This window comes from Piliocolobus tephrosceles, chromosome 3 (assembly GCF_002776525.5).
Source record: "Piliocolobus tephrosceles isolate RC106 chromosome 3, ASM277652v3, whole genome shotgun sequence".
In the NCBI taxonomy this organism is placed as follows: Eukaryota; Metazoa; Chordata; class Mammalia; order Primates; family Cercopithecidae; genus Piliocolobus; species Piliocolobus tephrosceles.
Genome location: NC_045436.1, coordinates 181,365,256 through 181,380,459, shown reverse-complemented (window position 1 = coordinate 181,380,459; position 15,204 = coordinate 181,365,256). Strand labels below are relative to the sequence as shown.

Here is a 15,204-nt window from a genome sequence, read left to right as displayed (position 1 = left end):
CGTGGTGAACGCTGTGGACCTGCGAGGGTGTGAGGGTTGCGTTCCTGCGTTCTGGACTCTCCCCACTACTGAGAAGCAGCCGTGTGAAATATGAGTTGGCAAGGAAGATCAGCGTGTAGGCTTAGACCCAGACGGTATTTGCAGCCTCCTGAGCTACCTGGGCCTGGGCTTGAGCCCAGCGGTGAACAGCCTCAGTAAGAGGGACCACCACCTGAAGGTCGGGGTCCTGCACCTGGCCAGGAGAGAGGAAGATCACGGTGCCACTGAAATTCTTGTGCTGGACCAGGAAGCTGATCTCCGGGAGCTGTCTCAAAGACTGGGATGAATGTGGAAATGGTCCTGATGTCCAGGGGAAGTTTCTGCCAAAATCAGAGCAATTTAAATTGCCAGAAGGAGGTGAAGGGCAACCACAGGTTTCAACAAAGACAAGCTGAAGCAATGCAAACTGGTTTTATATTAGATACATGACTTAAAATATCTCAATACAGTTTTACAGTTTTCTCCAAAAAAACCAATTAGCTGAGTATGGGGGTGTGCTCGCTATGGCTAGAGCCCAGGAGTGGGTTTGAGGCTGCCCTGAGCAGTGACTGTGCCCCTGCTCTCCAGCCTGGGCAATGGAGTGAGACCCTGTCTCTAAAAAATAAAAACAAACGTGATTATAGATAATAAGATATTCCTTATATGAATTACACACCATTTCTTTTTAGTAGAAAAATTGAGTGGACTCCATGGAAGACTGTTCTCCATCATTATGTCACACAGTGTGAGGCGGATGGTGTAAATAACCTGGGAAGTCATGTCTTTCATTGAGGCAGTATCTATTCCTGTTTGAAGAGAAAGCCAAGAGGTGTTCTGTTCCTGGAGGAAGCCATCAAGGCTTCATGACCTGCTGTCCTGGGGCCGTTCACAGTGATAGCTGGCATTTGCTGTAATGGGAACAACAGCACCTTTGTTGTGTGACATCTACCATGAGCCAGATGCTTTTCCGAGTGTGCTTTAGTGAGACCGTTTCACGCATGTCCTGCTTTCCCTCTCGCCTCACCTGTGATAAAGTGATTCCCCCTTGTATTTGTTTCCTGGGGTTGCTGAAATAAATTACCACAAACTGGGGGGCTTAAGACAACATGCATTAATTCTCCTGCGTTTTCAGGGGCTTCATGTCTGCAGTCACTGTGACCTGGCTGATGGCAGATGTGGCAGAGCTGGTTCCTTTGGCGGCTTTAAGTCTGCTTCCTTCACCTTTGCAGCTTCTGGAGGCGACCGCCTGCCTGTCTGCCTGGGCTCGAGACCCGTCCTTGAATCCCTGCGGTCTCTGCATCCTTCCCACATGGCTATCCCCTCTGGCTCTGACCCCAGGCTCACACGGGCGCACCTGACACTCTCCCCATCTCCAGAGCCTTCACGAGGTCACGTGGATGGGAGGAGCCATCCAGAAGCTTGGGAGTGAAGACGTGGGTGTATCGGGGCCAGCAGCCAGCCTGTCACACCTCTGAAGGAGATCCAATGAGAAGATCCCCAAGGATGTTTCTTTGCCAACTTTTACGTTTATTTATTTATTTTTTAATGATGAACATTAAATAGTTAAATGCCCAGTCCTAATATTTAAATTATTAATATAGTACTACTTAGCTATTGAGTAATGTAATTTATATTCATTTTTGACTCTTCTCTATCAAAACATAATTTTACTAAGTGCGCATGTTGTATGTCCGTGTTTGTTATCACAGAAGCCACTCTTGGAGTCACCCAGTAATAGCCTTTCCACTTTATCTAGTTCTGTAGCTTTTGTGTGTGTAAATTACTTCAAATCTGTTTATGATCCTGTTGCTGGAAACTGTATCCCAAGACACAAAAATCTCTTGTAATACCTTTAAAACAATTATTTCTTTAAAAAACATACCCTCTGTTCTATTTTGCATCTTCACAACATCATCACTTACTGTATTGCTTTTTCAAGTGATCTTTAAAGAGTCTTGCAGGAGAGACTACACGGCAGGCCCGAGACCATCTGGAGAGGCCTGTGTGCCAGGCTGGCCCCTGAGTGGTGTCAGGACGGTGCCCACCATCCTCACTGAGGAGGGGCTCCCTGTGCTCAGCTGCTTGTGTGGGCAACGGGGTTTGTGCTGAGAACCTGCTTTCCCTCTGGGAGTCCAGAGTCTGGGTGCGAGGCAGGCAGAGAGTGCCCATGTGCCCAGCCCGCAGTCAAAACTCTGGCACTGAGTCTCCGGTGGGCTTCCCTGGTGACGACACTGCACACACTGTCACGGCTCACTCTGGGGGGAGCTCAGTGCGTCCTGCGCGACCCCACCGGGAGAGGATTCTGGAAGCTCAGGCCAAGTTTCCTCAGGACATCGCCCCATGGGCCTCTGCCCCTGCTGATTTTGTGTGGAATCCTTTCGCTCTGATGAATCTCAGCTGTGAGTGCACCTTTGTACTAAGTCCTGGGAATCACTGGCCTGGGGGTGGTCTGGGAACCCCTGACAAGTTTGTTCTTAATGACAACCAATACTTTTAAAGTCATATCCCCTGGAAGAATTGAGTTAATATGATGTTTCTTTGCTTTTTTGGTGGTGGTTTTTATCTAGCCTGTTGGGTGGCCTCTGCAGTATTGATTGAGGTTGTTTCAGGCTAATGCACTTTCCCCCACACAGTATATTCACAATAAATTAATGTGGAAGGGTCATGGAATATTAGGTGACCCCTCTCCTGAGAGGAAACTCTATGTGAGGGAATTTGTAATCAACTAAGGAGTTAGACCCTGTTCTGCAGGTGCCTTTGAACCTGAAGCCTGTAGCAGGCCTTGCTTCTCACGCTTGGACTCTGCTGTCCTATGAAACGGGGGTTTGGGTGTGTTTGTTCTGAGTGGAGCCCGAAAGTCTGCCTTTCAGACAGGCTGCCAGTCCACGGATGACACTTTGAGTAGCAAGGGGCTCTTTCCATCCAAAGAGGGTGTGGAAGCAGCACGGGGAAGCAAGCAGTCTTGCATCCTCACGCCCACGGTGGGTGGGTGGGTGGGTCTGCGGGCAGGAACAGGAACTCGTGCAGTAACAAGGTAGCAGTTGTGCGAGACATTTTCTACTCCGAAAGGAAGCTTCTTTGCCTGACTTGAAGATTTATTATCGATAGACACTTAAGAGGTGCTTTCTGTGGTGGTTTTTATTATGAATTATGTTTTTGTGTTTAGGTAATACCAGTGAGCAGTGGAGAAAGATGGGCTTTAATAATGAGCTGTTCATTTTTCTTTCTTAGGGCACTGTTTGAAGAAGCAAACATGGTAGCATCAAGCATTCCCTCAAATATGGCTCCACGGGAACAATGAGACATGCTCTTGGTCTTGGAAGCTCATCAGAATGTTTAGAGTTGGGGAGGCGTCCAAGCGCCCATTGCCTGGGCCGGCGCCCCCGAGGGTGCGGAGTGTGGAGGTTGCCCGGGGGAGGGCCGGCTATGGATTCACACTTTCGGGACAGGCGCCCTGTGTGCTCAGCTGCGTCGTGAGAGGGAGCCCTGCGGATTTTGTGGGCCTCCGAGCTGGAGACCAGATATTTGCTGTCAATGAAATCAACGTGAAAAAAGCGTCTCATGAAGATGTAGTGAAATTAATTGGGAAGTGCTCTGGCGTCCTGCACATGGTGATCGCTGAAGGCATCGGACGCCTCGAATCCTGTTCCAGTGACGAAGACGGGGGACTCTATGAAGGAAAAGGCTGGCTGAAACCCAAGCTGGATTCTAAAGCACTCGGTATAAACAGAGCAGAGCGAGTCGTGGAGGAAATGCAGTCTGGTGGAATTTTCAATATGATTTTTGAAAACCCGAGCCTTTGTGCGAGCAGTTCAGAGCCCTTGAAATTGAAACAAAGATCGCTTTCGGAGTCGGCCGCAGCTCGATTTGATGTTGGACATGAAAGTATAAATAATCCAAATCCCAACATGCTTTCTAAGGAGGAAATATCAAAAGTTATTCATGATGATTCGGTTTTCAGCATTGGACTAGAAAGTCATGACGATTTCGCATTGGATGCAAGTATTTTAAACGTGGCGATGATCGTGGGCTACTTAGGCTCCATTGAGCTTCCTTCCACGAGTTCCAACCTGGAGTCCGACAGCTTGCAAGCCATCCGCGGCTGCATGCGGCGCCTGCGGGCAGAGCAGAAAATCCACTCACTGGTGACCATGAAGATCATGCACGACTGTGTGCAGCTGAGCACTGACAAGGCTGGGGTCGTGGCCGAGTACCCGGCTGAGAAGCTGGCCTTCAGCGCCGTGTGCCCGGACGACCGGCGATTTTTTGGGTTGGTGACCATGCAGACGAATGATGACGGGAGCCTGGCCCAGGAGGAGGAGGGTGCCCTGCGGACTTCCTGCCACGTGTTCATGGTGGACCCAGACTTGTTTAGTCACAAGATCCACCAAGGCATTGCTCGGCGGTTTGGGTTTGAGTGCACGGCTGACCCAGACACCAATGGCTGTCTGGAATTCCCGGCATCCTCCCTCCCTGTCCTGCAGTTCATCTCTGTCCTGTACCGAGATATGGGTGAGCTGATTGAGGGCATGCGGGCCCGCGCCTTTCTGGACGGGGACGCCGATGCCCACCAGAACAACAGCACCAGCAGCAACAGTGACAGCGGCATCGGGAACTTCCACCAGGAGGAGAAGAGCAACCGAGTCCTTGTGGTGGACCTGGGTGGGAGCTCAAGCAGGCACGGCCCCGGAAGCAGCGCGTGGGACGGTGTGGGTGGGAGGGGTACCCAGCCCTGGGGTGCTCCCTGGACTGGGCCCTTCTGTCCGGACTCCGAAGGGAGCCCCCCATTTGAGGCCGCTCATCAGACTGACAGGTTCCGGGACCTAAACAAGCACCTAGGACCGGCCTCTCCTGTGGAGGTGCCTCCAGCTTCTTTGAGGAGCTCAGTCCCCCCTTCCAAGAGGGGCACCGTGGGCGCCAGCTGTGGTTCCAACCAGCGCTGGCTCCCGGTTCACGTGCTCCGGGAGTGGCAGTGCGGCCATGCCAGCGACCAGGAGTCTTACACAGATTCCACCGACGGCTGGTCCAGCGTCAACTGCGGCACACTGCCCCCTCCTATGAGCAAGATCCCCGCGGACCGCTACAGGGTGGAGGGCAGCTTCGCGCAGCCCCCACTGAGCGCTCCAAAGAGGGAGTGGTCCAGGAAGGCCTTTGGAATGCAAAACATTTTTGGTCCCCATCGAAATGTTCGAAAGACTAAGGAAGATAAAAAGGTAAGCCTGCCAGAAGCCACTCAGCACAGAGGCCCAACCTCCTCACTTAGCAGCCATGGGGAGGCGACTCCCAGTCACCAGGTTGCACAGTCCTGGCTTCCTCTGGCTGGCCCTGTGGCCTCTGTGGCCATCACAGGGTGTCTGCATTGCCTCTGGGCTGCGGACTGTGTCTTGCTGGGACTCCTCGCCCCCTGCCCTGTTGGAGTCCTTGGTTCTGGTTCTGGCTGTGATGGCTGGGTCTGGGCAGGACATCTGGGCAGGAGAGGTGGTGGCGAGAGGGAAGTTGTCATCTTAGAGCTCAGGGTAAGGCCCTTCCTCCCCTTCCTGCTCTTCCCTTGCTCTGTCCCTGTGGCCCCTTGAAGCCCATTTTAGGTCTGACCCCAGAATCTTCATCCCAGTGTCCCACATCCCTCTTGAGACGAGAATATTCTTAAAGCACCGAGAGCCTCCATGGGGGATATCCTGCTGTGGAAAACACCGGCTGGACTCTGCAGTGGGCCCTGGGAGCCGCATGCTGCCTGCTCACCAAGGGGTACCTCATGGTGTGTAGTGCTGCCTCGAAGACCTGGACCCATCAGCATCCCTTTGGGAGCCCTGCCTTCCTTTAGGAGCTAAGTTTGGAGCAGGAAAGAGAGTAAATGAGCAAAGCTGGGAACCGTCTGGAAGGGACTTTGTCCAGCAGGAGGCAGTGCTGCCATGCGGGACTGTGCGGGGCTGTGCCTTTGCGGTTGGGTGCAGGGAACCCTCTGGAAGGACTTCCTCCAGCAGGAGGTGGTGCTGCTGTGTGGGGCTGTGCGGTGGGTGCTCTGTTTGGAGCCAGGGCCGTTCTGACAAGTGATGGGGGTGGGCACTTAGCTTCCTTTGTTGCAAAGAAACTACTCTGGCCTTTTACGGTGTAAAGACACCTTTTTAGTGTTTGTTCACATCCTGAGACTATCCTAAGAACACCCTCTAAGGCTGCTGACTGGGTGGGCAGGGGCGGGGAGTAGGAAAGGCCATGTTTGATGATTATTTCTACTCGATTTCCCTACCCAGGGCTAGTGTTTTCCATGATGAAATGTGGCACCTGAGAGACCATTTAAAGGCAAGGAAGAAGCTGTGGCATATGCCTGTGACTCTGCTTTGCAGGCTGAGACAGGAGGTTTGCTTGAGCCCAGGAGTTCAAGGCTGCCGTGAGCTATGTTGCAGCCACTGCACTCTAGCCTGGGTGACAGAGCGAGACTCTGACTCTAAAATAAAATAAAATTTAAAAAATGGAGGAAGGAGAGATTTCTTGTTTTATCGCCTCAAAATGATCACTGATAATATTTTGATGTATGTAAGCATATAATTGTGTTTTTTTAAAACACTTGTAATCATATGGATTTTTAGCTTCCTCTTTTTCTGGGGGGATAGGGTCTGGCTCTGTTGTCCAGGCTCAAGTGCAGTGGCTCGATCGTAGTTCACTGCAGCCCCTGCTCCCGAGCTCAAGTGATCCTCCCACCTCAGCCTCCTGAGTAGCTGGGACTACAGGCACTGGCTACCATGCCGGGCTAATTTTTATATTTTTTGTAAAGATGGGATTTTGCCATGTTGCCCAGGCTGGTCTTGAATTCCTGAGCTCAAGCGATCCTCCTGCCTCAGCCTCCCAGAGTGCTGGGATTACAGGCATGAGCCACACCACACCTGGCCTCAGCCTCCTTTTTAGAGGAGTCATTCTGCAGCTGTGCATGCTGCTGCTGTCTTTTCCTGTCTCTTGATCTGAGCCCTGGGCTGGATTCTCAAGGAGGTGCCCTCCTGCCTGCTCTGGGCCTCCCCTCACTTCCCCGTGGAGCCCGTAGGTGGTGGTGCAGGGCCACTGCCAGGGAGCCGGCCTCAGTGTGAGCTGCCTGTATTGGCCAGGGATGGGGAGGTGAAGAGCCCTGGAAAGTGGTGAAAATGTTCTTTGGCATCAGGAGATTCCTCATCTCTTTGAATACATATTTAAAACTGTGTTTTCTCCACGGCTGTGGTGTAGTGAAGGTTGACACTGGTGTTTATGTGGTTCTTTGTGGATTACAGGGCACCTTCACCTGCTTTCTCCTGAAATTCAAAGTGACCTGGACGTTGGGGAGTGTGATGCTATTTTAGTTGATTGACAGTGATGCTTATGGTCCTTAGGGGACCTGAGAGACAGATAACGCTGTCATCCCCATCCCACCAGTGAATGGACTGCTCCTTGGGGCGGGTGACATGGGTGTGTAGGCGGGGTTGTGATGCCAGTCTTGGGCTTCTTTGCAGGGAAGATGAGGGTCCTGGCTCTTCCCATCCACACTGGAGCAGAGCAGAAGGGGAGCCGGCATGTCCTCAGGGTTGGAAATAACGGTGCGGTTGTCACTGCTTTGCAGAGTGCATCCTTATCTTGATAGGAATCCTGAGGCCATCAGGCCAGGAGATTGAGGTTTGGCTGTCAGGTAACTTGCCTGCAGTCACAGGGCATGTAAGTGCTGGGACCAAGACAGCCCTGGCACTCCGTGTTGCTTCCCACAGAGACACTCCTGTGTGTGATTTGGAATGGCCTTCATAATGTGGCGTGATACACTGTCTAAAAATAAATAGGTAGTAACATGTTGTGTTTTATGGGTTCCTGCTGTAATCTCTTGAAGTGTATCTGTTGCTGTTTACTTTGCCAAGTGGGCCTTCCTGCGTAGTTAGGTCAGTCTGATCCCATAGCCTCCCCCGTTAGAGCAGCAGAAACTTCCAGGGGTCATGATGTGGCCACAAGATGGGTCCGGACGTCCCTCTGGGCAGGTCTGCAGAGCTTTGAAGGTGGCCGTGACCATCCACAATGATCAGGGTCCAACCTGGACGCTGGCCTGTGCTGAGAGAAGGGGCCAGCAGGGATGCAGGAAGGGCCTGGAAATTAGAAGAAGAAGAGTTGGCACAGGGAGGGAGAGAGCAGAGGAGGCCCCTGGAGGGTGCAGCGGTGTCAGGTAGCAAGCTTCACGTGACTCCGGATTGTTAGTGGTGACGGGGACTTCAGGGCTTTACTTTGCACAAACTCAGGTGGAATCAGTCAGGATCCAGCCAGGAGATAGGAAACACAGGAGTATTTGAACAGGAAAAATTCAGTGTACAGAATTGTTAACAAAGGAAAAGATGGTTAGCTGCTGAAAGACAGAAAAGACAAGGCTAAGGTCATCAGTGTGGAAAGGGGCTGAGTCTGGAAACGTGGGTGTGGGAGGTTTAGATGCCCAGCGTAGGGGCCTTATCTGACAGGACCGTGAGTCCATCGCAGCTGTGAGAGAGTGAAGCAGCTCCCGGGTGAGGATTGGTAGCTGTCCCCAGTCCCCAGGAAAAATGATGTGGGACCCTCACACGCCAGCCCATCCCACGTCACCTGGGAAGCAGTGCCCGTGCCCAGTGCTGAACATCGAGCCCCTGGTCAGGATAGCCATGTGGTCTTCAAGGCCCAGTGCCAGGATCAGAAGCTGGGCATGGCAGGGTGGGCTTGGTGCTCAGAGGAAATGCCTTGATTCCTGGCACAGCGCCTCGTTGGGCTACCCAGCGTCTGTATGCACCCTTCTTCAATACCCCCCAAGGGCATCTAACCCTCAACTTCTCCTTTTGAACCCACCTTGGCTTGCCTGCACCCCAGTGCGGGGTTTTCTGTGGCTGTGGAGCAGCTCTGGCCTGGACAGCCCCGTCAGCTCCTCTCTGCAGTGCGCTGCAGGCGCGTGGTGTCCAGCATGCTCTGAGGCCCAGGCCTGGGGAGGGGCCCCTGCCGACGGTGTCCTTGGCTTAGGCACTCACTCTTAGCCCTAGAAGAATCTTCAGCATTCCGTCTACACAGTTATTACTGGTTCCGTGAACGTTTAAATTACTGGCACCAGCCTTTCTTAATCTGTATGCAAAAAAAGCTGACTATTAGAAGAAATATAATGCTGCATCTAGTCACAAGTTGGTGTCTAAGGCCAACAGTTCTGTGTCCTAACTGCCACTGGATTCTCCATTGCTGTCCTTTCCCAAGGCTTTTGTCACTGCCACCTCCATCCTGCTGTCTGCAGGCTCAGCCCAGGTTTCCGCCCTCAGTGGCCACTTGCTCCTGTGGAGGCCTGGAAACCAGCGAGCCAGACTCTTTGTTGCTCAGCATTTCGATCTCTTCTTGGTGAGATGGAAAGCTCTAACCCCCTGCACACTGACCCAGGCGATGACTTTGTGCCAGCTCATCCTCGTCAGCTTCTCCCTCCTCTGGGGAGGAGCAAGGAATGGGAGCTGAGTTACTTGTAGACTTGCTGAGGGTCTGAAATTCTTGAAGTGGATGATTTGATGTTTGGAAGTGGACTGCTTTCCCTTTTGTGTAGTTTGCTCCTTGTCTCTGCCTAATGTCTGTAGCCAGCACAAACTGGTTCTCATGGAGATAAACACTCAGGCCTGTGACTATAAAAGGGGTTGATGTGAAAGAGAACCCAGGATCTCGAAATGCTTCTGTCATCAAAAATGATGGCCTTGTGTTTCATTTAAGGCAAGTGTGTTTAATTCTGTGTCTTTGCAAACTGACTCAAAGTTATATTAATTAAATTAATTATATTAATTAAAATACCTGGTTAAGTAGCAGCACCCACGTTCTTAAAATTTCCATACAATGGATTTTGGAAATTTTAAAAATGAAAATATGTTATTTATGATATGTAAAGGATTGATTGGTGTAATTTTGAAATGAATGAATAAATACTTTTACATTCCTCAGTTTAATTTCTGGTATGAGAAACGTCAGTAGCTGAAACCCACAAAGATAAAGGCTCGCTGAGGTGCTCAGTAGTTTGTAGGTCCTCCCAGGAGTCCTGAGACCACAGCACTTGAGGACTGCTGCCCGCAGAAGGGTGGATTTGCAGTTCCTTCCTTCCTTCTCAGCTGTTTCTTACTGAGATAAGACCATTAACAGGAGAATGGAGAAATACCTCATGGGTGTACTGGAATACCAAAGAGGTACATCTGAGCGAGATGGTGGTACCTGCATCACCTGAAGTACATCTGAAAACAGCGCTCATGAAAAAGGCAAAGTACAGAAGCCTCAAGCCCGTGAGCAGTGCAGTCTGCTGTCCAGGGTGGTGCCTGCCCCTAGGTGGGAGGACAAGCCAGGGGCGAGCGGGAGGGCGAGGAAGTGCGAGGCCAGGGGGGCCTCTCCCGGAGGGGTGCTGCGGCGCCTTGCTCGTGCTGGTGCAGTTTTATGTCTCGCAGTGCAGTGTGTTGGTGGGTGGGTGCTCATCATCTCATTCTCCACCATGTATTCATAATAACATACCCAAGCACTGTAAGAGTCGGAGCCTTAGATGCTGCTGCTGCCTCTGTCCCGCTCCACATGGAGAGCTGCAGTTGGAGTCCGCTTCCTTTCATGCACTTACTCTGTCTGCACAACCTCTTGGATATTCTCCTCCTTTTCCTTCCCTTTATTGAAACTACATGTGACATACTGCTGTGAGTTACTTTTTTCTAAAACACGTTTCTCGTGTACTTAGTTGTATATCAATTTTAAAAACTCTTCTTCATTGTAGTGGCCACATGGTATTCCATCGTATGCCTGTGCCATTTTTTATTGAATCAGTTCCCAGTTGATGGCAACCTTAGACTGTTTCTAGATTTCATTATAAACTGGATTGCAGTAAAAATTCTTAGGGTTCTATCTTTGTATATATGTGAGTTTTCTTTTGGGTAGGTTACTAGATGTGGAATTGCTATTTTTAAAAGTGTATGTGCATTTTAAAGTTTGCCAAATTGCCCACCAAAGAGGTCTTCCAGTTTATATTTTTGTCAGTAGTGTATGTGTGTGTGTATGCCCCCTTTTTTATTGAAGGAGAATTTGTGTTATTTTGATGTACAGAAAACTCAACAGTGTTCATTTCACCCAGTTTAGTGACAGGTTTCGTGGCCTTTGCCTTTTCCAGCTTGGCAATGTGAGCCACAGATTTTGGTCCCAGAGCGTAGCCTTCCCAGTGATGGCAGATCTTCTCATATCTGTTGTCGTGGGTCTTGATAGCTTCCGCCAGCTTAGAGCTCCCTTGTCTTCCAAGTTAACCTGTGTGAAGGTGACAGTGGAGCAGACTCGTCGGTCCTGCAGGCTTGACGCCCTCGTCAGGCCTTCTCCTTGACAGTGCGGTAGGGAACCCACATCTCAGGACACAGGCAGGCAGGAAGACAACCAGCTCAGTGGGAGCCACGTCACGTGCAGTTACCACTAGCTGAGCCTTCTTGTTTTCCACGAATGTTGTGGCAGCATCAACTCCTGTTGGAAGGACACATGGTCCGTCTCTTAGTGGGGATGTCCCCTGGGCCAGTGCTGTCTCAGCCCAGGCCAGCAGTCTCTGCTTCTTCTCTTGCTTGTCTCTGGTTAGTGCTGTGGGCCAGCATACGTGGTTGGCTAGCTGCCTGTGGCCTGAGCCCTGGGTGAACCAGTGAATCACAGGAGATGCTTTCAGCCACGCAAGGAGGATGGCCCTTTGCCGCTGCAGCCTGATACAGCAGGCCCTTTGACAAAGTGGGCGAGGTCCCTGTAATGGCTGGACATCCTGTCCAGTGCAGAAATTCTTAGGCCTTGCCTCAGACGTCCATCTTCTTGGCCTCCTGCTGCTGCATGGTGGCAGGGGCCAGGGCCACCTCCTTCCGTTTGGCCTGCTTCCCTTTCAGCATCTTAGGTAGCTGGAGAAGAGGCCCTTTTCCTCCTACCCGTGTAGCTCTAGAGTTTTATCAGTCTTTTATTTATTTGCCAATCTGAGAGGAAAGAAATGGTATTATTTAATTTCTTAAATTGAGCAATTTTGTATGTTAATTGACCATAAATATTTCTTTTATTGTCTACTCCTGATTCATGTACCTTGGCCATTTTTCTACCTGATTGTAGGCCTTTTTCTTATTGATTAGTAAGAGCTCTTTGTATATAAAAGAAATTAGTGCCTTGGTCAAAATATTTTAAACTAGTTATAAAAAATCTGCCAAAGGGGAAAAATTGAAAATGAATGAATTTTTGGTAGCTACAGTTTAGATAGAGAGTGGGAATTTTCTTGGGAGGAGTTTTCTGAAAGGTGATTTATGCATGCTTGGAGGGTAAAGGATAGGATTCGTTGGTTCAGAAATGCAGCTTAAGTTTCATTTTGATTTATTTGATATGAACCTTGTCATAAGATCAACGAGTAAATTTGATTATTTTTATAATTTATTATATAGATTAAAAGCTCCGTAATAGGGATGTGCTGTGGTCTGAATGTTTGTCCTCTCTGAAACTCATGATGAAATGTCATCCCCAATGTGACAGTATTAAGAAGTGAGGCCTTTAAGAGGTGATTGGGTCACGAGGACTCTGCCCTCATGAATGGCAGAATCCATAATCCATTCATCCTTGATAGGTTGTCACAGGAGTGGATTAGTTACCAAGAGGGTGGGTCTGAATAATGAGCAGTGAGATTGAATCAGTAACAAAAACATCTCCTAACAGAGAAAAGCCCAGGGCCAAATAGATTCACAGCCGAATTCTACCAAACCTACGAAGAACTAGTACTAACCCTCCTGAAACAGTTCCAGAAAATGGAGGGTGAGGGAGTTCTTCCTGACTCATTCTATGAGGCCAGTATCACCCCAGTACCCAAACCAGATAAGGACACAACACTGAAAGTACAGACCAATATTTCTGTTGAACACAGATGTACAAATTTCAACAAAATACTAGCAAACTGACTCCAGCAGCACACCAAAAAGATAATATGCTATGATGTGTTATGTGCCAGGGATGCAAGGATGGTTCAACATATGCAAATCAGTAAATGTGATACATCCCATAAATAGAATTAGGAACAAAACCATATGACCATCTTAGAATAAGCAGTTGGTAAAATTCAGCATGATAAAAACCCTCAACAAACAAGGCGTAGAAGCTCAAAATGATAAAGGCCTTCTATGACAAACCCACAGTCAACATCATACTGAAAGGGGAAAAGTTTGAAAGCATTCCCTCTGAGAACTGGAACAAGACAAGGATGCCCACTCTCATCACTCCTATTCAACATAGTACTGGAAGTCCTAGCCAGAGCAGTTAGGCAAGAGGAATAAATAAAAGGCATACCAGTTAGAAAAGAGGAAGTCAAATTATCCTGGTTTGCTGATGACATAATCTTTTTTTTTTTTGAGACAAAGTCTTGCTCTGTCACCCAGACTGGAGTGCAGTGCTGCTATTCTAGGTCACTGTAACCTCAAACTCCTGGACTCAAGGGATCCTCCTGCCTCAGCCCCCCAGGTAGCTAGGACTACAGGTGCATACTACCATGCCTGACTAATTTTTAAATTTTTTTGTAGAGGTGGAGTATTATAGTGTAGCCTAGGCTGGTCTCAAACTTCTGGTTCAAGCAATCTGCCTGCCTTGGCTATCCAAAGTGCTGGGAGGTATGAGCCACCGCCCCTGGCTAGATGTGACCTTATATCTAGAAAAACCTAAAGACTTGACTGAAAAACTCTTAGATTGGATAAATAAATTCAGCAAAGTTGCAGGATACAAAATCAGTGTACAAAAATCAGTAGTGTTTCTTTACACCAATAATGATCTAGCTGAGAAAGAAATCAAGGAAGCAGTCCCATTTACAATAACTACAAAAATAAAATACCTAGGTATCAGCTGAACCAAGGAAGTGAAAGATTTCCACAAGGAAAGCTACAAAATACTGATGAGAGAAATTGTAGATGACACAAACCAATGGAAAAACATCCATGTTCATGGACTGGAATAATTAATATCATTAAAGTGACCACACTGTCTGAAGCAATCTACAAATTCAATGTAATCCCTACCAAAATACCAAGGTAATTTTTCACAGAAGTAGAAAATGCAGTCCTAAAATTTATATGGAACCAAAAAAGAGCCTGAATAGCCAGAGCAATTCTAAGCAAAAAGAACAAAGCTGGAGATATCGCATTACCTGACTTCAAATTATACAAGGCTGTAGTAACCAAAACAGCATGTTACTGGTATAAAACTAGACAACAAAATAGAGAACCCAGAAATAAAGCCACATATTTACAGCTAAGTGATCTTTGACAAAGTTAACGAGAACAGACAATGGGGAAAAGACATCCTTTTCAGTAAATGGTACTGGGAAAATTGGATTGCCCTGTGTAGAAGAATGAAACTGGACTCGTATCTCTCACCATACACAAAATCAACTCAAGCTGGATTAAAGACTTAAACCTGAAACTATAAAAATACTAGAAGAAAACCTAGGGAAACTCTTTTGGAGATTGGTCTCGGCAAATAATTTATTGTTGAATTCTCAGAAGTACAGGCCACAGAAACAAAATTGGACAAGTGGGAGTTAAAGAACTTCTGCACAGCAAAAGAAATATTCAACAGAGTGAACAGATAGCCTGCAGGATGGAAGAAAATATTTCCAAAATATGCACCTGACAAAGGTCTAATATCCAGAATATATGAGCACTCATACAGCTCACAGCAACAAAATAACGCCATTAAAAAGTGGGCAAAGGATATGAGTAGACATTTTTCACAAGAAGATATACAAATATTCAACAGGCATATGAGAAAATGCCCAGTATCAGTTACCATCAGAGAAGTGCAAATTAAAACCACAGCGAGATACCGTCTTACCTCACTCGGAACGACTGTTAATAAAAAGTCAAACAGTAGCAGACGTTGCCAAGGGAACTCTCACACACTGCTGGTGGGAATGGAAATCAATACAGCCTCTGTGGAGAACAGCGTGGAGATGTTTCAAAGTCCCGAAAATAGAGCTGCCATTCGGACCAGCAACCTACTACTGGACATCCAGCTAGCCACAGGAGAAGAAATCGTATCAAAAAGATAGCTGTGCTCTTGTGTTTACTGCAGCACTATCCACAGTAGCAGAGATATGGAATCAACCTAAGTGTCCGTCGGTGGGTGAGTGGATAAAGGAAACGTGGCATCTATGCCCAATGGAATACTCTTCAGCGTGGCATCTATACCCAATGGAATACT

General features: G+C 48.5%; 1 protein-coding gene and 1 pseudogene across 2 annotated transcripts in view; both read left to right on the top strand.

Moving 5' to 3' along the window:
* The window catches only part of RGS12 (regulator of G protein signaling 12), a 143,480-nt gene that overhangs the window by 18,509 nt on the left and 109,767 nt on the right, over positions 1–15,204 (top strand). Inside the window, exons 1-2 of one of the 2 annotated variants that reach the window (XM_023206824.2) lie at positions 2,056–2,417; positions 3,250–5,231. In XM_023206824.2, the coding sequence (XP_023062592.1) occupies positions 3,351–5,231 (1,881 nt within the window). In that variant the 5' untranslated portion in view covers positions 2,056–2,417; positions 3,250–3,350. Of the gene's footprint in view, positions 1–2,055; positions 2,418–3,249; positions 5,232–15,204 lie in introns of those variants that run through there. The other variant, XM_023206825.2, reaches the window with a different exon arrangement.
* On the top strand, positions 91–711 carry LOC113219926 (annotated as a pseudogene).